The sequence below is a fragment of the Gambusia affinis genome, linkage group LG07, assembly GCF_019740435.1.
Source record: "Gambusia affinis linkage group LG07, SWU_Gaff_1.0, whole genome shotgun sequence".
In the NCBI taxonomy this organism is placed as follows: domain Eukaryota; kingdom Metazoa; phylum Chordata; class Actinopteri; order Cyprinodontiformes; family Poeciliidae; genus Gambusia; species Gambusia affinis.
This window is the reverse complement of record NC_057874.1, coordinates 12,269,274-12,294,539: the sequence shown is the minus strand read 5'-3', so window position 1 is coordinate 12,294,539 and position 25,266 is coordinate 12,269,274. Positions and strand designations below refer to the sequence as shown.

At 38.8% G+C, this 25,266-nt stretch overlaps 2 protein-coding genes across 6 annotated transcripts; both read right to left on the bottom strand.

Annotated features, from left to right (window-relative positions):
- Positions 1 to 9,466, bottom strand: c1galt1b (core 1 synthase, glycoprotein-N-acetylgalactosamine 3-beta-galactosyltransferase, 1b). The gene is made up of 4 exons (XM_044123433.1): positions 8,905 to 9,466; positions 8,539 to 8,801; positions 4,910 to 5,574; positions 1 to 3,685 (listed from the first exon to the last, which is right to left on the bottom strand). Exons 2-4 carry the CDS (start codon positions 8,753 to 8,755, stop codon positions 3,395 to 3,397), a joined length of 1,173 nt encoding a protein of 390 aa, XP_043979368.1. The 5' UTR covers positions 8,756 to 8,801; positions 8,905 to 9,466; the 3' UTR covers positions 1 to 3,394.
- A 3,563-nt stretch (positions 9,467 to 13,029) lies between these two features.
- On the bottom strand, positions 13,030 to 25,036 carry os9 (OS9 endoplasmic reticulum lectin). Of its 5 annotated transcripts, XM_044123430.1 has the most exons (16): positions 24,834 to 25,036; positions 24,278 to 24,460; positions 22,717 to 22,780; positions 22,011 to 22,087; positions 21,607 to 21,705; positions 21,152 to 21,353; positions 20,772 to 20,939; positions 20,652 to 20,666; positions 20,512 to 20,621; positions 19,895 to 19,943; positions 19,639 to 19,721; positions 19,326 to 19,529; positions 18,457 to 18,652; positions 17,911 to 18,078; positions 17,435 to 17,544; positions 13,030 to 15,210 (listed from the first exon to the last, which is right to left on the bottom strand). In XM_044123430.1, the coding sequence occupies exons 1-16, from the start codon at positions 24,999 to 25,001 to the stop codon at positions 15,073 to 15,075; spliced, it is 2,034 nt and encodes a 677-aa protein (XP_043979365.1). In that variant the 5' UTR covers positions 25,002 to 25,036; the 3' UTR covers positions 13,030 to 15,072. The 5 variants fall into 5 exon arrangements, with proteins under 5 accessions (XP_043979365.1, XP_043979363.1, XP_043979364.1 ...); XM_044123428.1 differs by having other exon boundaries at positions 20,512 to 20,666; XM_044123429.1 differs by having other exon boundaries at positions 19,639 to 19,718; positions 20,512 to 20,666.
- Between the last annotated feature and the right edge of the window lie 230 nt (positions 25,037 to 25,266).

Genomic DNA, 25,266 nt, shown 5'->3' with positions numbered 1-25,266 from the left:
TATCACGAAACAGTACAGTAAAATATTTATTTATAGTGATTAAAGTACCTTCCACAGAAAAAAAAAAAAATCACATTTTTCTGTGCTCTCACAAATCTGCACACTTAAATTCCAGCAACTAACGTAAATACATGTCAAGTGTCAATACAGCACTGTACATTTTTCCCTTAGAGAAAAACCCCACTATTGACAAGATTGTCAAGGAACTGGTGTCTCACTCTTCCCATTAAGAAAAAATTCAACGCAGCAGGTATTAACCCTCCTGTTATGTTTGTTTCTAGGGTGCAGCAAAAAAGTTCGTGTCCACTCAGTGTGGGTGGAGTTTGTCTACGGTAACAGAAAAGATTCCTGTCAAAACTTGTATGAACACCTGCTTTCTCACAGTTTCCTAGTGAAGTAAAGAGAATAGTGAGAAAGTGGGTTCCTGGGCGTGCATATGCATATGCACATGCATGTATGCGTGTGTGTGTGTGTGTGGTGAAATGTGGTTCATAGCTGCAAGGAAACATATAGAATTGGACATTTTTTAAATATTTTTTTGCACTTTAACTTGACTGCCAAACAGTAGCCATGCAAAAAGTAGATCCAGGGGTTGGTGCAAATGTGTAAAATGAATTAATTTTCAACTTATGTGTCGAGTGCAAATAGAAAAAGTTTCATGCAAAAAAAATTAAATAAAATACTTTCAACTATTTAAAAAAAAAATGTTTAAACTTTAAAACGGGTCAATTTGACCCGAAACATAAGAGGAGGGTTAAACAAACAACTTCTTTAAAAGAGGCTTTAACGTAAAACATCCCAATTCGACTGACAGAGACGTGTGAAATCTTACAACCATCTCCTGTTAAAAAAACAGCGGATAAAAAGGGAAAAACGCTGTTCACACACAAATAATCAGTTGCAACACTGAGTCTGAAAGGATTCCATGTAAAACAAATTTAAAGTTGTTGAAATCAAAATCAAAAGTGCAGTATTTTTTTTTGTGTGTCACTTCTTGGTCATCAAGTTTTCACAAACATAAAATGTTCAGTTAATCAGCCACTGGAAGTAGAAACTGCTGGAAGTACTTTTACATATTGTGTCATATCTAAAAAAAAAAAAAAAAAAAATGTTTTCTCCAGTTAAACTAAAGCATACAGAAGCAAAACAGTGTCTAAAAAAAGAAGTAAACATACAATGAAAGGCTTGAATAAAATTATCCTTCATCCTCCTTTTCCCCCCCATTTTAACGTCACAGTGCAAAGTCGCGTGTGCAGCTCGTGGCTCATACATTCTCAGTTCGCAAGGCACATCCTTTATGCGTCAGCTTGGGGAGAAGGATTCAGGAACTTACCAAGTGTACGTGTGTGTCAATAGTGGCAGTTTCAGAAAGCGCAGACAAATATTCTGCAACTGTTTGCTTATAACAGATAAGGTATCATTTCAAAGAGAACAAGAAACTATTCAATCAACTACTTCCTCAACCATGTAGTTTTTCCAGCTGCGCCAGGAAACGCGGCTGTTTGAGTGAAACTGCTGGATGAATTGAATTAAGTGAAAAAAAACTACCAACAAGGAAGACAAATCCATATTTGTCTTCCTTCACTGGGGAATCTTTTCTCCAATGCAGGAATCTTTGGTTGGATTATATAGATCTGGAATATTATAGTAAACATGTCTAATGCATGTATACTGGCTCATTTACACAAGATTAGTAATACTGTAGATTAGATGTTATGGAACAAAGTAAAACAATTCATCATCAAGTTGTGTCTAAATCTGTGTTTATGTTCCCTTTGCAGTGCTGTGAAAAAGTCGTTGGTACTTTTTGTGTTTCCTAACATATTTCAAATCATCAAATAAGTTTTAATAGCCGACTGTCTCAATGTGAGAAGATAATTGAATCAATAATCAAACTAAATCATTTAACTAAAGTTGGCCAGGACACTGTAAATGATGGAACCGTGACTTTCTGATGCAACATGTCCGGCCATCAGAACGTGACCTAAAGCGCCAGCAAATATTTGAATGGCTCAATAAATTTAAAATATATAAATTTAAGATTCGTTTTATTCAAAGTTTTGACTTGAATCTGATTGAGACATAGCATCACTTTAGCGCAGGGATGTCCTACTAAAATTAAGTAAATAAAGTAGCCCGTTATTCAACGCTACGGATTAGACATCTAGTTTTCAGATTCTTTTAGGCTCGGTTGGATTATTCTCAGATGTAAAAACAGGACTTGTCTTAAATTCTTTGAAAAAGTTTGATATAATTCACTAAGTTTAACAAACTACATAAAAAACTGATTTGGGTGCAGCAAATGTTTTATTATGTGTATTACTGCCAAAAACTCTCTTGGTCCATAATGTAAGGATTTGGTGTTTTTCTTTTTTAAAATTGTTGGCAAAAAAAAGGCAATTTTTAAAGTTTCTGAACCTTCATTAGGAAGCTTTTATACATAAATTAAAAAAAAAAAAAAAACAAGCAAATGAATAGTCTATGAAAGCCATGTTATGTTATGTTATGGCCATCTGGGTAAGCTTGAACATAAAAACATTATAAATAAATATTTCAGACCAGACTAGCTTGGGCATCTCCTCAGAAACAAACTGTAGGAAAATGGAGAGCTTTAGCAGGTTTTAAACTTCACTATACCTTGGCTAACCAGCCCTGCCTGTTCTGGACTGACAAGATTTTCTTCACGAAGCATAACAAATAAAATGTGACGACGTTGATAAAGAGTCCCACATGATGGAACATTTCGCTTTGTGTCCAGCTGAAGAAGGCTCTGAAAAACAGCCAACAGTTTGAGAGGTAGTTCATGCAAACACCCCCCACCCCAAAAATAAAAAAACAAGAAAAAAACAAACAAACGTGACTCTGGTTATTTTGAACTGATGAGAAAGTTTTACGGCTCAGAACATGAAACCAGGTCATTCTTGGCACACCCAGGTCCTCCCTTGCAGATTTACGGTTCTCCATGTGGAATGAAGTCAGACAACTTCTGCGGTTGTGAAGGAGAACCAAAGGACAGTTTTCTTGTTGTGACTGCAGACTTAAAACATAAAACACAATGCTTAAATGAAATTTTTTTTTAAAATGTTGGAACAGGATCACCCTCTCAAAAATCAATATAGACAAACTCAGGTGTCCAAGAATATCGTTGTAAAACCACTTAAAAAACATAAAAGGGTAAAAGTCTCAGGCCGAGGAACAGTCTTGCAGTCACATCTGACATTAAAAGCGGTCGCTGAGCTCCAGGATCCTCAGGGAATGCACTTGCATGTGGAAGAAACGTAGGACCAAAGTGGAGCCAATTTCCTGCTTGTGAAGAACTACAATCCCAGATTATCAGAATGCTTGGGTAACATGAACAACACCCATTTTCTCCTTCTTAAAATCCGTGTTATTATCAAACCGGCGCTTCAGCTGGGTCTTTAGCAGCCACAGGTGCAGGACCTACTTCCTGCGCTGAATCATCTCCAGCCCCAGACTCCTTCACCCCAGACTCCCGCTCTTTTAGCCTTTCGCCAGAATCCCAGGGATTTGGAAGTTCAGGTCTGTAAGCCTTTGGGGTCGGCGGCTGGTAGCGGTATCTGTAGCCAAAGGCACGCAGGTGATAGGCGTAGTACTCCAACATGTACATGTTGGTGGCGTCTACATAATGAAAAGACACCGACACATCTGAACAGCAGTTTGGACCCTACAACAAAAAAAGAGAAAGTATGCAAGTTATCCACCATGTTAGAGAGTCAGAACCCCTCAAACTTTCCACGTTCTTGTCATGTGCGATAGACCAACACAAGTTGTACATGACTGGAAAGTAGGGTGGCACCAATTGCAGTTTTCTGACCGATCGCCGATTACTGGTCTTTTAAAAAGCCTGGGTAGCCTTGGCAAGAATGCTATTTACGTGACATATCCAGCTCAATGCTGAACGACCAGGGCCATAGCACTAATAGGACAGGGTCGGGCTATAGAAGACACAGCAAAGATGTGGATCAACAATGACGTTTTGGGTCTACATGCCACAGACTATTGTGATTTAGTTGGAAGACAAGTTTATAACAAAGATGCTGATGTGAAGTTTGATAGAGCTAAATACACAGCAAAACTAGTCGAACACGTTCAAACTGAAAAACACAGACAACTGGGAGAGACGTTCACCTTTCAGCAGCACGACAATAAACGAAGTTATGGAGAGAAAATAGTCTCAAAATACCTGATTTTCTCTCCATACAGTAAGTAGGAAATCGTTTAGTTGTATCTTTATTTATGAAGACGCTTGAGCTGGTTTTTAAAAGAATAATTGGCAGAAATGTGTTTGGAACTACAAAGTGGGAAAATGTTGAAATTTACAACAAAAAGATGATTCTACAAAGTACTCAGGAGAGGTGGATGAATGCAAACTATACTTTTTGTTAGTGATAAAATAAAGAAAGATTTTATTCTTCTTCACAACATTAAGCTTCTGTGTTGGGTTATCACATAAAATTCCAATAAAACTCATGAAAGTTTGTGATTGTAACTTGATAAAATATGGCGCAGTGTGTACAAACACTCTTACATTACAATTGAGGCTGTATGATGTAATTTTCCACAGCCTGTATTCTCCCTACAATATCTGCCTATACACGCCGCCTCGGTCTGGAGAAGCAGACACATTGCCATGGCAATTTCTGACAGGAAAACTGTTCCAAAGTTACCACGGCAAAAAGACAAATGAGTAAAGTACACAAAATCTGGAAAACACCCAGCACTTTTGCTTTGTGGTTGTGATTATAACTGTATGTGGTTCTTCAAGACAGGATTGTGAAAACCACAATCTAATGTAGATACTCCCACTTTACTACCGCTCTTTATCCCTTTATCCCATAACCATGTTTTATAACACCTTAGATCAATCCTGGGATTTAACAGCACTTGCCTCTGAGATGGGGTAGTAACAGTAGCTCCAATACCAGAAGCTCTTGGGGAACTTGGCAGTGAGGTGTTGCTCTGGGACGAAGGGGTGGAACGTCTCCCTCTGCGCAGTGTCTCGGGAGTCTCCTGCCAGCACCCCAACCTTCTCCATACACTGCCCCATCGCCAGATCCTCTACAGACGTAGTGTGAGTGCACACTTTGTTTTTAAAACCTTCTACGAATCTCCGCAGGGCTTCTCTGCTCAGTACGTATCCCGCGCCGCCGCTCATGTACCCCTGCTTGGTGTAGGGCTTGAATCTTCGGCCAAAGTAAATCGGCTCGTCCGCCGTGTGGTTGGCAAGGATCCATCGCAGATTGTCCACTATCACGTAGGTGTCGTCATCTGCCTTGAGGAACCAGTCTGCCTCGCTGGCGTAATGCTCATAGGCGTAATGGAAGGCCCTGATCGTTTTCCAGTACAGCTGATCGCGCCCCTCCTTAGTGCCAAGTCCCACCGTGGGGAAGTCGGGGTCATCCACAGAGCTCATGAAAACGACTACGTTGCAATGGCGGCTCCATGTGTACTTGACATGCCGAGCCTTTGTCTCCAAGTTTTTGGGACCAGTCATCACCCAGCAAAGGATTCGCACCTTGTTGTACAATTCGTCAGCCATGTGGCTATCCTCACCTGGAAAGGAGACAAAAACACATTAATGTTCTTTTATGTGTAATGTCTATTTCCACTTGTGAATAAAATCAACAGAGTTCTGGATTTCATCAAGACATGCACTGGAGACCAACCATGCCATGATGTTGCTGGGTTGACGCGTTGGGCACACAGGGACTGGCATGTGAAATTACTCCTAACTCATGGACCTTACCAGAGGGGCCGCTTTTCATTGGCTGATGCCCATTCTACGTGGTCACGTGCGTGCCCGTCTCACAAACACACGCTTCCGTTGGCTAAGTACAGCATTACTGTACTTAGAGCAGTACTGATACAACTTCTACACAGTCTTACATTAGCTAAACAGATCAATATGCAATGTGTACTGTATTTGACATACACTAAAGGATTTATTTTAGCAGAAAAGGCTTTGGACTAAACTGTTTCTCGTGTTAGCCACTCTAGCACCAAGTACAGCTCAGTGAGAAAGGGTCACAAGACAGAAGGTCACAGCCTTGTTGTAAAAACGGACAGAACTAAAAAACCTGTCTGTTAAGCCAAAGACAAAAGCTGACTCATCAGAACTTTAGTCTAAAGTTCTCAGGCGATGCCTACATGTTGACAGTCACTGTTGGGGGTGAGATTAATGCACAATAATGGAAATCTAAAGCCTTGTTAACAGTGCCACATTGCTAAACTGGTTTGTGGAGAAACTCTGAAAGCTGTTGTCTCAAATAAAATGCATTGTGATATGCCAACATTCAAATTGTCAAATCTTCGTAACTTCTTTTTTGATTTCCATGTGCCTGACATCATTGGAAAGCTTAAAGTATAAACTTTTAGAATCTGTAAATAACTCAAAACAACCCCAAGTAGACTAGTTCATACTTTGGTGATGACAGTCACTTATGTAGAAATATTGAAGCAACATCTAAAGATATCAGCCAAGGCAGACTCTGGGCTTCCAAATGGACAATAACCCTAAACATAGAGCCTTAGTGGTTACAAAGTGTCTTAAAGACAACAAAGTCAATGTCTTGGCATGGCCATCATAGAGTCCACATCTCAGTCCAATGAAGAAGTTGTGAGAAGATATTAAATCTGAAGTGGTCTACAATAATCAAAGCATCCACAGCACACATATTCACAAAATTATTGCTGTGGTCTATTGTGTTATTGGGATCAGGTGTGTTCATTATGTTCTCACCACCCAAATCCGTCATTAAATCAAATACAACCTTTTCCACAATTGTTTCAGACAGCTATTTATTCAGTTTATTTGACAAATGACAACATGTCACTATAGTAGTTTAATACGTCCATGCCTTTCATAAACGTTTGAAAGAAAAAACTTCTGGTAGCCTAGCTTATTTAATGGCAGTCATTTTGACTTTGATAAGTAGGTATGTTATCAAGCTTATATCTAAATGGAATGCTGCCCTCCAAATAAACCTGCTTTTCTCTACTCAATTATATCAAAATGTCGGTTGAAAAAGAAAACTGCTTGATGTACATCGCGCACAATGGCAAAAATGCAACATTTTAGTCATGTTACTGTACAAACAATGCTCCTCTCTTTTTTTAATGTACTGTAATGAAAAGATGCATTACCGAAAGTCCCATTAGCTGTTAGCTGAGACAATGTCTTTACGTTATTAAAAACTCTTCCTGCTTTGAAGCGTCAACAGAGTTCAACTGAAAGCCTGCAGGTCTTGTTGTCACTTCAAGCAACAGATAATCTGTAGCATCTAACTCCTACAAAAACCCCAAATTTGTAGCTACAGTAATAAGAGATTTCTATAAAAATCCTACAAGTCTTTAAGAGAAACCATAAATCTCTACGGATTAGGAATGTTTCTAACCATACCTGACTTGGCAAAAATTCAAGGCACATTACTTGCAAACCAGTCTGCAGTCTAAAGTAGAACTCTAAGATTTAGCAATACAATGGCATATCAGTCACACACACATACATACACACACTGCTGCAACTTCACAAAGAGCAAGGTTAGTTTTAGTGTCACATTTCAGACTTACAAAGCCTCTTTTATACATCCAGCCTGTTCTCTAAACCTGACACCAACTGTCAGGTGTAGAGTTTCAGTAGTCACATGTGAATTAACATCCTGGTTTTTTGCTGTAACAGTTTGTGATGAAATGTTAGGGAAATTGAGGTAAGCATGGGCTAATTAACATGAAAATATAGTAAGTGTTTTAAAAGTTAAAAAAACAACAACACTGAAATCTTCTATCAAACAGTTTTGATTGTTTAGTCCTCTTTATAAAATCTTGCTAGACTTGTTCCTCTAGTCTACATAAAGCAGAGTGGTAGAAAAGGGTAATTTTTTCCCTATAATAAGCACCTAAAAACTATTAAATACAGCTGTTCTAAAATGAAATTAACTAAATATAATAATTTTCAGAATCAATGTTTGACCATATTTTAAAAGCAGGAATAATTTCAGAGTTTTCACTGTCACCTAAATAGACTTTTTTTATCCAAGGCTATACTCTCAGCCTGATCATAAGATAAAACAAGCTCTTGTATGCATTTAGCTTTATCCATTAAAAGCACATTCCAGACAGTCACACATAAATGCTGCCTGTGTTTTAAATTCTTCCACCTCAGAATAAGCAGGAAGTGGATTAATCCAAAACTCACTGACGTTTGATGAAGCCCTTCATATTATACCCAGTGCCGGCTTAAAGGGTAATGTAAAGCTTTTACAACATATTAAAAGGTGATCTTTACACCAATACCAAAGTAACTGAAGAAATAACTGCTCAATAATAAAATAACTTAAACATCTGAGATGCTTAGGTAGGCAACATTAGGTATAAAAAAATTAACTTCCTTTAATTTTATCTAATCAATTATTAAGGTGTGTTCCAAGTTAAACCCTCTCATTAAAGCTCAACTTATCTGAATTCTTACTTCTGTACAATAAAAGTCGCTCCTTTATTGCTCCTGGAAAACGAACATACCTGTATGATGAGGGTGATCCAAGTTAAACAGAGCGGACCTCTCTTTCTTCCATATCCCCTGGTCTTCGTCCAACTGTTGCTGCTGGACACCAAGTTTCCCATAGCCTTCGGCCTGCCCAAGCCTCTCAAACCAAACCTGCCGCAGGAACACGTATAATGTGAAGGTCCCCACCACAAAACCCGCATAAAAGGAGAATCTGGAGCCCAGGGCCTTCATGCTGGACCAGGTGTCCTGCAGTTAATCACTGTGGCAGCAGCTCAACCTAAAGGAGGGGAGAACTGGAGTGAATGCTATGTTGAAGAGTTTTTGATGTATCTGTGGCTGTACATGTGTCACTCCCCGTGTTTGAGGTGTGGTTAACTCACCAGCAGCAACGGCGGAATATAAAACATCGCAGCTGAAATATCCAACGGGCTATTTCCTCTCAGCGATCATAGCGCTTCTGCTCGGGGAAGCGAAGGCTGGGAAGAGACGCGACGTTTCCACTACGAACAATAACAGCTAGCCATAATAAAAACCGAGCTAAGTTCTCACCCAGCGCCACAGAGAAAGGGGCGACCAAACCCCAGAACCGTTGACTGAGTAAACTCTCAAGTGAGAGAAAACAAACAATGACACTTGTGTCCGGTTAACCATTGACTCCGGCTCTGTGTTGGAAACGTTGGCGAAAGCTAACTGGCTAGTCCGTTATTCAACCGACAGTGCTAGCTTCAACTTCGCTGTTAAGTTATTTAGCAGTCGTGTCGCGGCTGCGCAGCTAACGGAAACCCCGCAGACGAAGAAGGGAGGCTGATGTTTCACTTTCACTGAAATAAAATCCCTAACAAAATCTGGAGACAAGAAGTTTAAACAAGCTCCACGTAGATGGAGGATTAAGGTCTAACTTGTGTGACTAACTACTGTCTTCCGTCCAGTAAAAACCGCTACTTCCGGTCATATTAGTCAGAGGGCAGGTTCGGACTTTAACCCTTGTATACATTACTTGTTGAAAATAAATGATTAAAGTTTTATTTTCCTCCCTGGCCTGATACTTTTATCTAATATAAAATGGGTTCAAAAGAAGTCTTCAAATGAACTGAATTAATAAAATATTAATTATAATATAAAATATAAATTGCTTTGCTATTTTATGTTAAATATGCTACACATATGGATCAAGGACAACCGGGTACTTCGTCCTTACGCAACTTTCACGCCCTCTTTTGGGGGAAAGTTTACAGTCATATCCAATAAATTGTAATGCTTTTCAAAGAGACTTGTCAGATTAAAAATATGTTTCGGAAAATAATGGTATGAAACTTACTCTACTTTAAACCCAAATTTCTGAATTATTATTATTATTATTATTATTATTATTATTATTATTTTTTTTTTTTTTTTTTTTTCGATTGGTCAGATGTATTAGTGTTTTCATTAAATGGAAAGTCATAGAAATAAACGCTTGCAAACACCTATAGATGGAGTTACTGAAATAAATTAGTTCTGACAACTCTAAGGGCCCCTGACCGACAGGGGGCCCTCCACTATTTATTTATTTATTTATTTATTTATTTATTGTTCATAGAAATAAAATAAAAAATTGGACCCTGTCAATTACAAAATTAATCATTTTGTTTTCGAAGATTGTTTTTAGCAGTAAAAATTTTATGTTCCCACTCCCAGACCAAAAAAAAAACACACATCCATATTTGCCCTGAACCCTCCTGGATCTGCATGAAATGCTTGGAGCCCTTGACGATGATGGTGTTCAGCAGCAGTCAGTAGAAAACAAGAAAGACTGTGGCAGTTACTACACCGCTAAGAAAAATGATAAAATCAGGTTTTCAAAATAAATAAATAAAATAAAAAAATTCAAAAAATAGAGAAAGGGAGAGAGAGAGAGAGAGAAAAGAAAGGTAAGAGTGTCAATTTGTAACCCAGTTTTTCTCCGAGAGGTGAGGAGACTGTGCGATTTTATAAGCCATTCAGAATAGTTAGTTTAGACACAGACTGCTGTGTGCGTCCATTTCACTAGCATTTAATGAATTAAGGAAAAAAAAAATTACCAACATATTCTTACATTGAACTTGTCCTTTGTACCTTTTACCACACTTAACAGATGAGTCAGTCAGCAGCAGCTCTTGCCCACTTCCCTCCTGACCCATCCTCTCCTAAGTGAAATTAAAGCTGCAGTATGTAACTTTTATATAAATATATTTTTCACACATTTGTTAAAACTATCATTGTGTTGTGACAGTATGGTATGATAGATAATCTGTGAAAAAAATCTATTTCTTCTGCCTTCTCTCTAGAAACAACCAATCAGTGGCAGGAGGAGAGTTTTAGTGCTGTCGATCACAATCTCATGTGGTGCTGCTCATCCTTCCTCCCCCTCGCTCTGTGCTATGCTTCAGCTAGTTATGAATGCTCAGTCTAGTTAGCATAGCTCCCAATGATGGCAGATAAATGGTTTCCTGTAATGATAAATTGTTTCTCCACCATTAGCACATTTATCAGTGAGTGAATAAAGTTGATTGACAGCGCTAAGACCCTCTGTGAAGTAAAAATTGTTTTATTATTTCTCTTAACAATTTAAAGAGAAATAATAAAATTAGTATTGTTCAACCTGTTAGAGTATGTAGGCTAGAGAGTTTCTGCAGAACCAGTCAGAGGGGTCCCAGCAGCAACTGCAGCAGGCTAACAGCGACAATGCCCCACCCAGCAAAGCGCCAGTATTTGTTGACAGAAAAGAACAGCTAGTTTAGATAGATATAGTGTGATGGAATAAGCCATGAGTCTTAAAAAGTTTCTCTATGGAAAATCACCAGCTCAGAGTTTTAAGAAATTGATGCACCTGCTGGATATCCTGGTCTAACAATGTTCTTGTTATGCAAAATTGTTCCATTAGCAAACCTGATTTTTGGAAACTCACATATTTGAACAAAAAGATGTTTGTTCATCCAGGGAGTTAACTGGCCCTCCAGTGAGGACAGGTTGCACTCTACCCGCCATATGGTTACGTGATTGCATGAAAATTGTTGAACTGAACCTGGAGTGACCACATTGTGTAACATGAGTTTTGTTTGCTTCTTAAACACACTAAAACTGGTTACAGACTTTAAATCAACAGGAAGTGAGTTCCAAACTGTAATGATGTTTTCTTGATTGAAAAGCAAATACATTTTGTTTTCTTTGTATTAAGAGTTAAACATGAATCCTTCAGCCATGATGACAATCTCTGGAAGCTGTTCTTTAGTTTGCATAGAAGGTGCGGCAAACAGAAAACACAGCTGTTAACACAGTCAGTTACAAGTTATTACTTAAACAATGGTGCCATTCTGCATTTCCCAGTTCCCGAGATTCTCTGGGTCATCTCCCGACCCCCTGTGGGTCATTAACTTCAGTTCTCCAGGTCATAAAACTTTGACCCTTAGTCTCTGGTATACTTTCCTGCTAGGTGTCAACTCTTATCTCCAGGCCATCTGCTCCCCAACTCGGCATGCTTCCTGCTGCTGGCATCACTTAAAGGCACACACAGAATCAAACAGCAGACATAATTTCTTACAGTCCTAAGTATTTATATTTGTAATTAACACAAAAACCTATCAGTTGTATACTGCAGCTTGAATAAAATGCAACAACATAGCATTTTTTGAGAAGTCTGGATTGCTTTATGTATATTTTACACGTTGCTTTTGACTGTTGCTCGTGGGGAGAGAAATCTAAAACTAATAGAAAAAATTTAAGCAACCTACTTGCATACTGTTTGCGGACTGTTGGATGTTAAAATCATGAACTGTAAACATTGTGCTAGTATCAGTATTGAACCAAAGAAAGCAAGGCAGTTGTAACCCTTTAAAATTGTGACATTTTTATGGGTCAAATAGACTCAAAAATTGTAACAGCAGCTGCGCAGAGGGGGGCCCAACCTAATTTTTTGTCATTTCTACTAAAGTTGACTGGTTCTTAACTGGAGATCTCTGTATGAAATCAAACGGTTTTTTATTAGGTTTAGGGGAGAGTCTGGTTTTACAATCTAACATTTGGAGTATTTACATCAGATGTGACAGTTTTAGCTTCCTGTTTTTCCCCCTTTTGCTTTAACTTCAATGTTCACATTTAGAGATTCGGTGATAAGACCTTTCCGTGCCAATATAGACTTCAGGTTTAATTTGAGGTCGGATCTGGTGATTTGTGCTGCGAAGGACCATAACAAATGTAGCAGTTTTGAATCCATTGGAGGATAGAGCGTAAGTGAAAGATGATGTGTCAAACAACTAAAGCCATTTGGCCAGATTAAATTTAATTTGTTCGATTTATAAGTATGCAAGTTGACACTCAGCAAACTCTTTAGTTCTAACAAAGCTAGGTTCCTTGATAATTCAGTGTCTATGTAATGAAACACACCCGTATCACCTGAATGCTCTTACCATGAGTATAAAACCACCGTTTACATAAAATACCATTCCACCATTATATAACAAAGCACAGAGACTGTAGTGTCAAACACATTGACTCAAGGAGTTTATTCTCCACTTAATTTGTGTTAAAACACAACAGAATTTAATGTATAATTGACAACAATTATGTACAAACAGAGCTCCGAGAAATAGAATTATTCACAAACTATACAAATTCAGCCCTTTAAATCCACATCTGAATTCATTCATTTCACAAGATGAACCTTACAGAAAATGGTGGCATGTTTTTTTTTGTTTTTTGCTAAATTAATATAAATTAACTATCTTTGTCACAAACAAATAGAAACACACGTGCTTTGAAAACTTTGTTGCACGACAATGGTTCGTTGAACCATTTAGAGTTCCTTTAATTCGTGTTTGGCAGAAAAATCAGACATATTTGGGGCAAGAGTTTGTGCACATACACAGAGCTGCTCAAATGTATTCATATCTGTTAAACGGCTTCATGTTTTACAGCCACAAACATGAAAGTTTTTTTATTGGGATTTAAGGGACCAATCAACACCAAGTTGTAAACCTTTAAGAAAGACAACGTGTCAGAGATTAAGTTGTGGAGAAATTCAAAGCAGAGATAAGTTACAAAATACCCACTGCAGAGCACCATTCAAGTCGTCCGAAAATGGAAGAGGTGCAGCGCAACTACAGCCAAGACAGGTCCGGCAAACACAGCATTAATCTGGTAATTCTGGAGGAGCTGCAGCCATCCACAGCTCAGGTGGGAGGAAGTATTGACAAGACAACCAACAGTCATCATTTCCACAAGACTTCCCTTTATGGAAATGGCAAGAAGAAAAGCATTTAAAAAAAAGAAAAGAAGAAAAGACAGGAAGCTCTGTTTAACGTACACCAAAGGCCAGTGAACATGTGAGAGAGGGTGGTCTGCTGAGGTGAGACTACAACTTAATTTTTTTTAGACAATATGTGATGGAAAACTGACACCCCACGTCACAACAAGCACAACATTAATGTGACGTGAAAGTCATTCTGTGGAAATGTTTTTGTTCTGCAGGGACAGAGCAGAGTTAATGTGACGTCTGGTGGAGCTAAATATAAATCCTAAAACTAAATAAAACCGGTTGCCGGATGCATAAGCATTGAGGCTGGGCCAGAGGTTCAGCTTCCAGTAAAGCAACAACCCTAAACCTTCAGCCAGAGCCACCATAAAATAACCTAGCTCTCACATCCTAAAGATTTACAACAGGCCAAAGTGCAGACTTAAATACAATTGACACGCTGTAGCAAGACTGACAGAGCCGCTCCATCCCCTCTGATTTCAAGCTATTTTCATGTTTCAAGCTGATGGAGTGACTTGAATCGAAAATTAAAGCAAATTGTGGTTCAATATTACATTAACTCAGGAGACTAAATACAAATGCAAGCCACATTTTTTATATTTTAATTACTAAAACACCTCTGAATACAATGTGTATTTTGCACTGAGTTGATATGTCACATAAAACTCAATAAAACAAATAAAAGATACACCTGTGAATAATTGTGACTTTTGTTGTTAAATTTGTCAGGTTATAACGTTGCTTGTTGTTGTTGTTGTCGTATACGTTTCAGTATGATAAATATGCAGTCCAAGGTACAGAATTTCACACGTCTGATCAATTAGCAAGTAGGAACTGTGAAGTGAATGGCAGCATTGAAGACAGCGCAGAAGTGATTGCAGCCTCAGAAGTCGATGTAAATGTTCAGCGAAGCTAGAATATGTTTCTAGAAACACATTCGCCTCATGTCATCAGGTCCCGTCGGCCTTCTATAACCTGAATCCCATCAAAAGAGGGAAAATGCATAACTTCATCCAACCGCACAAGTGCAGCTCACACAAACTTTGTGCATCATCTGAATGTTGTCTATTGCAGACACCAACATTATTGCCTTTTCGGTTCACATTAAAGTATTTTTCTGAATGTGCAAACAGCAGAATTACATACCATTTATCAGATTCAACAGCAATAATTGGTCAGAGGCTTTTCAAGCAAACTGTGGTAACAATTTATAGTCCCTCCACCTGCTGGTCTCCACAGGAGTTCATCGCAGCAGGGGCAGTGAATGTACACTGTGAGCTCAAATGTCCACATCGTCCGAGTCCGACGTGCTGGATGACTGGGTCTCCTCTTGACTTTCTCCCCAGACAAACCTGTAGTTGTTTTCAAGCTCCTGCTGTCTCTTTTGCTCTTTATAAACCTCCTCTGTGCCTCCAGTCTGTGGAGTAAAACAAAACCCAAATCAAGACAGATCCAGCGTTATTTTACTTGTAAAGTTAAAATTTAATTTAAAGTGCATGCTTCTAAATATCTACGGGCTTATTGGCACAACACAGAGGAGTGGCGCGACGCAGCCTCCAGAGTCAACAGCCAACACTGGCAAATGCAAACCAAATTCGCTTTCTTTTTTGCACATGTGCGACTTTTACATGGCAGTCTCAATGATTCCCCCGCCCCCGCCAAAAAAAAAAAAAAAATAGGATTTGCGCCTCTTCCCTATGTAGTATTGCATCGGATAATTATCCATTTGTTTTCAAACGCCTGAACAGTCATGTCGCATTTTACTTTTAGGTCATTGACGTGAGAAATGCATCATAATTCTACAGAAGAAAAAGCCAGAAGCTGGATGTAAACATTGGCTGAACATTATGATTATGAACTTATGAAAGAAGTCGTCCCTGCAGCACAGCTCATCATAATCCCGTCGCTCCTGGTCTGACTCCATACCCGAGCAGACTTCAACACAAATGTTGCACCCAATGCTCCACAAAAGATCATCTCTATTAGTTGTGCTTTTTTTTTTTTCTTAATTTACTTCCTTCGTGTTATTGTTATTAAACTAAAATAGCTCTCTGATTAACTGAATGTGAGGCCAAGTAATGCCTAAAAAGTGATGTAATAGTATAAGAGAAGATTTTCGTTTTTTACAAGTTTTAAGTCTCACTGTGATGTCAGCAATAACAGACTGAGAAGAGGGGAAGGAACTCTGCACAACCTGCCCGGACAAGAACCTTGAAGCTGAAGCAGAATCGTCTTTGTGTGCAAACCGGGTCAACCTGAATCAGACAGCTTGTAGATAAAAAAAAAAAAAACTTTTCAAGCTTTGGAAAGAATCCACCAACTACTTCAATAAACAAAAAGCCTTCAGTATCTCTCTGTCAGAGGAATTAGGATCTACTTACAGTCGCCTAGTCTCCAAAAAGAATTATATAAATAAATAAATAAATAAAATAAATCAGGGATGTTACTTAGTTCTGCCTCTATAAATTTGGACACACATGAAACCTGAGCATGGAGCTGTAAACTTTGAGCTGGTTGGACAGAAACACCAACCCAACAATCGTCACTGATAAATTACCTCCTTCACTCTGTTTTTATTTTTTAATGGATTATTATTGTGCCTTGCTTTTCCTCAGGGTTGCTCAGTTAGAAAAGTAGAGCGTTGAAATCTATTAAAGCTGCTATTTTCACTGTGTATCAAAACAGACAATGATTATTTCATTCCAGATGCCTTTTATCTTTAACAATTGTATGTTTTATAATTCGAGTTTCAGAAAGTTTTATAATTCAATTCAGACTCCCATCAAAGCAGCAGAAACTGCAACAACAGAGAACAGGAGCTAATGCCATCTGAAAAGGCCAGCTGTGGTCTCGTACTTAACTCTTATGACTGAATTATGGGAGAAGCATTTACTTTAAATTTGCACGAGCTGCTAATGTTTCAAACTCAAATTGAAGTTTGAGGAATTTTAGACAGTCGCTAAAACAAACACAAGCTTTTATGCAGTCGCAGGCTCTTCTGTTGCAAAAGCCCAAGAAGAAATTTCAGCTCATAACGGTTAACCGTTCATTGATCCTAAAAAATAAAATAAAAAAGTAGAAAGACTTTCTCCATCCAAAGGGGCATTAAATAAACATTTGTTTCAACTTAGATTAAAACTGATATGAAAACTGGAGTCAAGATCACTTGATTAGAGTCTAATCTGGATCCTGGAGGTTTGGAATTTCATGGTAAATATTGTCTCGCTTTACGTTTCAGTTTTCACTCTAGGAATTATTAAAATTAAGCCGAGAGAAAACCTCAGTCGGTACCAAGGGTTTGTAACGTTAAGATTTTCCAGAATGAAACACAATAGCAGAATGTTGTGATTAAGATCAGTAAAATGTTGGCTACAAAGACAAAACTGTTCAAGTGATTTTAATCTGCATAAATGATATTTATCTTATCGTAACTGCTGCTAAGATAAAGTTAAATCATATGCTCCATCATCAGTGCATTTCCCAGAAGGAAATAAAGATCATTAGAGGCACAAAGACACTCACTGTGAAACTAAATGGAGTTTTTTTTCAATAATAATCTAATTTATTGACTCGGTCTGTAGACTCCACAGCCGGTTTCAAAGTGTTTGCATTTAGGTCACATTGACTTATGGGTAAATTACCAAGAGGTTTATGAGCAGCTCCCTGAAGGACTTGGTGTCTTCTTCAGTCAGCCACTGATCGCCTGTATCGTCTGCATTCTTTCGCGTCAAAATCTTCACCTCGATTTTACCTTTAACAAGGACACAAGGAGAAAACACGATCACCCAGATAGTTCAAGAGCAACGCAGCTGAATGACGGATTAATAAGAATGAATGGAGTGAACAGAAGAGTGGATGAAAGGAGACACAGAAATGACAAAGCCTTCATCTCCAATTATCTTTTAAATAAGCTTTGGCATACAGCTGCAATCTATTTCCCTTGTGAAGAAGCATAGAGAGGATTTGTCACCATTTTCATGACAAAACTGTTCGGGAAGATTTTCATAAAAGCTGTAAAGGAGATGTATCTGGAGAAGGAGACAGATAGCAAAAAAGCTGAAGACAGGCGATGGAAAAGATAAAAGGCTGTGTGTGTAGCCGCACGGCCCCTTCATACCTTCAGCCTTTAGTCCTGCCTTCTCTAGCTGCTCTTTAACCACGTCCTTTATGTGCTGCCACTGGGGGTCTCCTTCGCCCATCTCCTGAACTTTGACCTCATCATCAGGGCTGCTGCCCGTCTTATACTTAGTAATTTTGATCTTAACGTGGTCGTCAGCTGCTTGGTCTGAGGTGACAAAAAAAGGGGACAGAAGAGACAATTCACCTCAAAACCCATCAGCAGCGTCACAGGCCAGAGGCGCCAAACAACCTTTGCGGTAACATTTCTGTGGCGCGGCGAATTCAGGTAAATGGGTTTGCTTTCATTCATTTCAGTTTTGATTTTACTGATGAAAACTAAGTCACCCACATCTAAATTAATGGCAGCAAAAGACCACAAACCGACTAAGAGTTTGATCTGAGACCATTTCTTATTTTTGCATCACGTTCTCCGTTTTCTGAGATGAAGAATATAACAGCATTACAGATGATCATGGATGGTTGTGATGACGACAAACATGCACAGGATGGCGGCGGCCCAGGGCTTCAGGCCCGTGATGGTTACCTGGCTGCTGAGGAGCCAGGCTGGGGCTGCCTCTGCTCGGGTCACTGGTCCGCTGGACCTTCTGCTGCTGGGCGTCGTCAACATCCTTCTCCTCCAGATGATCCAGTAACGTATCCAAAGTCGTCTCCAGAGCCTGTGTTGCCTGAGTACGATCAAACTCTCCTTTAAGGCCCTCTGTTTCCAGCTCCTGCTGGGCCTGCGACGCAAGCACAATGACTACATTCAGTTTCACTGAAAGGCCACAAATTAGATCTCTAAGGCTACATTCACACTGCAGGTCTTGATGCTCAATTGCGATTTATGTTTTAAGTCAAATGTTTGTCCTCATATTGTTACTGAATGATGCGACTGCAATAGGACTTGTGGGTGAGCGTCTTACGACGCTAAAATGACTCGCATGCGCAGAAGAAGAAGGTAAACGTCGCAGAGCAAGTGTAAAGTAAACTCTGCAAGTGAATTAATACGAGTTACGGGAACATTTATTTATTTAAATAATTTAATTTAGAAACTGGAGCTATTATATGCAAAAATTTCCCTTTGGGATCAACAAAGTATTTTTAAGTTTAAAATGTGATCAATTCTTCAATTTAAAGTCATTCAGCAATGGAAGATGACATAACAACACAAAGGAAGAAGAATTATGATGCATGTGTCTCCTCAATAGCATAAAGTGCAACATGACTGTTCAGACTGCAGACACTTTGAGAACAATCAGATACGTATCGCACAACTCCATTTTTCGGAAGGATGGAAAAATCTGAATTGTGTGTGGAAAAAAAAAAAATCAGATGAATGTCGCATTTGGGAAAAAAAAACAGTTTGGGTCTTAATTGTCTGCTGTGTTTAATGTATTATCTCGGGGTTCAAACCTCATCTATGATGTTGTCAAACTCCTTCTGCATTTCTTCTTTTATCTCTTCGATCTTCTCAGAAGGCACAGAGAGGTCGGCCATCTCATCCTCGAACTCCTCCATCAAGTTCTCGTCTTCATCTCTCTCCTCCCCCCTGAGTTTTCCTGGATGCCTGTCGCCTGTTGTTTTCTCTTCTCTACTTTCAGCCTGGTTTTCTGCTTTCTGTAAAAAGAAAAAAAGAAAAAAAGAATTTATATATCAGAAAGTTTGTTCTTTGCGCCACACAAAAACAAGGACATGGAATAAAACGAGATGTGGGGAAAGTCCTGACCTTCCTGTTGCTCTCCTTCAGGTGTTGAACAAATTTCATCAGATCTGCTGGGTCTGTGATGATTTTAAAGTTGAATCGTTCTGCTTAAAGGAAACATAAAATCACAGAAACAATGACCACAGGGTACTTAGACACATACTGTTCTAAGAAGTAAGTTACAAAGTAAAACATATAATAGCAAATGTTTAAAAGTTTATGGTTGTAAAGCAGTGACCTGAATAGTAATGAATTACACTCTTCATTCTTTAAACAGTACCTTCTTCTGCTTCATTGTCTGCTAGTGAGTTATAGTCACCGTTCACCACCTTTCAAAAGAAAAACATTTAGTGAAGATTATGAAAGATTCAATAGAAAAAGAGAAATTACACCCACTAGTGGTAAATAATGGAAGTGCAAAAAGGCTTTTATGAGGGACATGAAGGTTTCTATAATCAGAAAGTTTTGTTTGTTGATCAAATGATTTTAGGTGTTTTAGTCAGATTAAAATATATTATAGTACAAACAACATCTGATACAGCCTGCCTGTGATTTCCGACTGAAGATTTGGAGTGTGCACCGAGACAGACGAAATAAACAACAGAAAAGGAAAATTGGAGTGTCAAAGTTGCAAAAATGCAAATGTGACTTTTTGTTGCTTGCCATATCAGTCACAGACTATAACTTGACATCAATAAATGCTTTGGCAGCAGTGTAGCAGAGGTAAGAAACACTAACACCTACAGGTGGGAGTCAGCATCTCCTAAACCCAATGTTTCTGACCATTTTCACGGAGCATTTGCAACAAACTCATCATAAATTGTCATGGCAAATTATCATGGCAAACGTGTGAATTTCCACAATGTTTAATCTTGGTGTCACTGTACAGTTCAGTACCTCATTGTCTTGATGAGAAGCTGTGGATTTCAATTTCCCCGGTTTTGTTACTCCTTCCCAAAACTCAGCATCTGCATCATCCGTCTCTTCTGACGGTGTGTCTTCTGACGGTGTGTCTTCTGACCGTGTGTCTTCTGACACGTCAGAATTCCCAGCTTAAAAACAGAAAACAGACATCCTTCTAAATAAGAAAAATACTACACTTTGCATTCTGAATATGTAATCTTCATATATGTAACTGAAAAATATACTCCAAGTACCTGAGGTTTGCGTTTTACCATCTGACGCATCTCGGTAGCTGTTTGGCGGAGGAGTGGTCTCCTCTGCCGTTACCTCGACTGTCCCATCTGCACCTTCATTACCAGCCAGCATCTCATCAAGATTCTTCAGCTCCTCGGAGATCTGCTCCACTTTACGCTTCGTGTCCGCTGGGAACAGTCAGAGGACCAGAGTAGGAACAGAAATGTCGTCACACACCCTGTTATGTTCTTCACTTGCAAATAACGGATAAATTAGATCAATTGTTTCAGCTCACATAACCGTACTGCTGTTAACGCACCAATACAAAGCAAAAAAAAACATTTTTTAAGATGTTCCCATCTGAACCTGCATTGTGAACCTGGTGTTTCTGTTCACTCACAGACTTGAGCCTTCACATAATCCATGTACTGTTGTGCGCTGAGAGCCGGCTGGCACACGATGCCCTGCGGCTTGGAGGAGGACGGCGGCTGCAGAAACGGATGCTGGCAGGTGCGACTGGTGTGAACTGTCAACACGTAGCGGCACGACTGTGGCTCGTCCACACGGGCGATGTAGTCACTCGAGCCTTCTTCACATACAAACTGGAAATAGTGGGATCAATACTAGAGTCATATTGTGACAATACAGGAGAATAAAAGGAACTTCTAAGCCCATTGGAAAGGAAGCCTACAAACATTCGAAAGTTGGACAAGGTGTTTATTCAGTCGAGCTCACAGTTTTACATAGAAATAAATCTGGATGTAAAAGAAACTGCAAATAGGACTTAAGCCCTTTTTGACCACAGCAGCTTGGGTTACTCAGATTACAATCATTTTGTAAGTTTAGACGTCTCACCCGGACTTCAGTCTCTCTAGGATTTCCATTTAGGTCACACTTGGACCCATTTACATAGGACTGGCTGTGGTATCGTTTCAGTTTGTGCTGTTTGGAGGCCTGCAAGATGAAGAGATATGTTGCAAGATTATTAAAAAAACAAACAAAAAAAACAAACAACAAAAGACACTCTGTGCCTTGAAAAAGTATCAAATGTACTATGTTCCTATTTAATCGTGTTACAACTCTGGGATGCATTTGTCTTGAGCCGTGTCTCTGATGCCTTTAGGGTTTCCACAACAAAAATTACAACTAATGAATGTATTCACAATTTTCTTTTCATCTACTTCATTAAATTAAAAAAAATAGAAAAATTTGTTTAGATGTGATCCAACAAGAAATTCATACAAGAAAAAGTGTCTCACCTTTGCTGTTTCATTGTTCCAATCAAATTCAGACTCATAGTATCCCAGAAAGAGAACATCCCCTTTGATTTCTGAGTCTGAGAAGGAAACATTTGTCAAACAGGTTTTATTGGCAGCGTGGGTTTAAAAAGAAAACAAAACATTCACCGGGAACAAAATATTCACACACTAATGAGAGAAACTTTACTATAATAAATTTAATTATTAATGATTATGAATAACTGTTTGATGGCCTCTCAGAACTTTGTTCAAAACATTCATATATCATCTAAAGCAGGATGTCTTTCATATTCTTTGACAGTTCTCAGAAAAAAAAAAAAGCAACTGAATGATTTAAACACAATCCTGCAAGGAAATGACAGCAAATTAGAATCCGACCGAACAGGCTATGAGAGGAGAGTTCCTGGTTTACAGCATTGTCTGGAGTCAAAGGCCGGCGTCCTCCATGTTTTAGTTCTCTCTCTGAATCAACACAAGTGGATCAAACGGTGGCTTTTTAGCAGCCCTCTGCAGAACATTAGCATGCTTTAGGAGGTAGTCACCTCCACCGAGAGAAATCTAAAACAGGTAGAGTACCAACACTTGAGGACCGACTGGTGACACCCCTGGTTTAACTCATAGATAAGTCTGAAAAAATTTAGGTCAGACAAAAATATACATATATTTACATTTATGCTTGTCAATTAAAGAGATGAATTGTTTTTACCTTCAAGGTGATACTGTCTAATATGATGACTGTAGCAAAACTCGTATGTCCACCAGTCCTTTGTCTGCAACAAACAAAGACAGTAGATTATGCAGTTTTCAATGTAGCGTTTCTTTTATCATCAGAACACAGAGAAAAAAAAAATATCTATTTTGTGTGAACTTGGAAGGTCTTCTTGTAAAACTGGGGTAAAGCTGGCGACTGTGTTTTTCTTCACTGCAAAACTTGCTTGTTTTTGACGTCTCTATTGCTAGTTGCCAGACAAGAAATGGGAATAAAGCGAAGAGAGGAAGACAAGCAGCAAAAATTCCAAGGTGGAGAATGGAATCCAGGGCGGATCTGGTGCCCCAGAACTTCCTTTTTGTTGTTGTTGTTAAAAGCTGACAACTTTAAACTTGCTAGTTCATTACTTCTCTAAAAGGTGCTTGTATCCACATTTTTCCCATAGCGAACCTTAATGACTAAAGACTAAAATGTAAACTTGCATACACTTGAAAAGAGGTTTCTTAACATTTTTTTCCCTTTTAGAATCCTTTACTTATATAAATTTTATTATTTCTGTCTTTATGTTTGTTCCATGATTTAGATGTTAAACATATTTAAATTTGTGGCAGACATGGGCCGTGCAAAAACAGACATCAATCTGGGTGGACAGATAGATGGCTTAATAGTTGATGGATGAATAGATGTGTGAATTAAACACAGTCTGTTAACTCTTTTCTTTAATAAATCATCATTTAACCTCTTAACTAAGTTAAATCTATCCAATTAACCTCTGAAAGTCTGGAAATGTGTCTGCATCTGTAGATTTTTAGTGAGGAACTGAAAGAATCTGAATGAAAAACAGAGACGGTTATGCAACTGAAATCCAGACCTGCTTAAATAGCTTATGAAAATCTATGTTATGGAGATTATGTGTATTTTTTTTTAAATACAAAAACTACTCGAATTTCCAAAGTAGAGCAACCTACTTTTGGAAATTCAGTTGTTTATCATGTAGGTAAAAAGAACAAAGACAAATCTGACAGCACAAGACTTCTTGCTTTTCCATACTTGTCTAGATCTGGAAAAGACTTCAACCAAATTTCTGATTTTTCCAAGGAAACTGTGTTATATACCAAGATACTATGTATTGTTTCCAATAAAAGAAAAGCAACATTATGCCGACCAACCTTGCATAATTTTGTTTTAAAGATAAAAGTATCAGTAACACAATTCGGGTTTTAGGAAATAGTGTTATCTTGTAGAAACAGTAACCAAATCCAATGACAGAACAAGTAGTTCCGATTACACTGAGGCACTTTTGTATATATAAAAAAAATGTATAAGCAGTAACATTGTAAAAATCACAAACATTGAGTAAAGTCAGTGTAAGAGCAATATGTGCAATAGCACATGTAATAAACTATATTCCTGCAAAAGCTCAACTGTGAACCACTATCACTGTGCTGTAATTTGGGACAAACGCTTTCTAATCGCTTTATTAATTAACAGGCTGAGCATCTGACAACTGGATTACACAAACAAGCAGAGGCAGACACAGATACGTTTAAGCACCAACCTTCACAAGACAAGGGACTTTGTGCATTGGCCTCAGCAGCTCCGGGATGTCCGGTCCAGTGTAGCCCTGCGAGTCGGATTCCGAAGCTGGATCCTGATGAAACCGGACTGCCTGGGCTGGAAGTCGACATTCATAGAGCTGCTTGTATTTATTGGACACCATCATGACATCCTCTGTATTGGTCTAAAACAAGAAGACAGTCCCGACAACTGTTTTAGCTTTTAATATAAACGGTGAACATTGATTTTTAGCAAGATATCTTGGTGTTTTCCAAACAGTTAAGTGTTTGTGATGAAAACACAGCGGAAACAGAGAAGCTACCTGTGTAAAAGATGTAGTGACAGCTGTTGCAATGAGCTGCGCATGTAAACTCACAACTACTCCGTTAATCTTCACGTTATGATCTAAGGAAAATGTCTTAAATCCAAACGAGCCAACAGTCTTAGCATACGTTAACAATTACGACTATACAAAAACATTATCGCTAAAAACAGTAGCATTCATCCTAGCCAAAGCGCTACATGTTACCGTTAGCGTCCGAAACGCCTTGACTCACCTGCCCCAAGATGACGGGGTCGGAAAGAATTTGAATTCCGTATTTCATTTCATTTAGCTCCTCTAAGTTCAAAAAGGCTGAGACAAAGAGGGGACATATCAAAACAACAAGGCAGAGTCTCTTCAGCCAACGCACCGAAGAAGCGGCCATCGTTAAACCTCTGATCATAACCACCGCCTCCTCCCTCAGACTCTCCACTGGCAACAAAACACACAACGCCTGACATGGTAGACGCTGATTGGTCACTGAAACAAATCCTGTACTGTCATTGGACCACATTCCTGTCCGTCAGCGGGCTTTCCGTTTCCGAGGTGTGTTTATTTGAAAGACTGGGACAGATTTTGAAGGGGCGGCGCTGTTGATTCTGCAGGCACGAGTAGCTTTCAGCGCTCGTCTTCTTATAAAATAAACACGTTTTTGGAGAGAGGCGTGC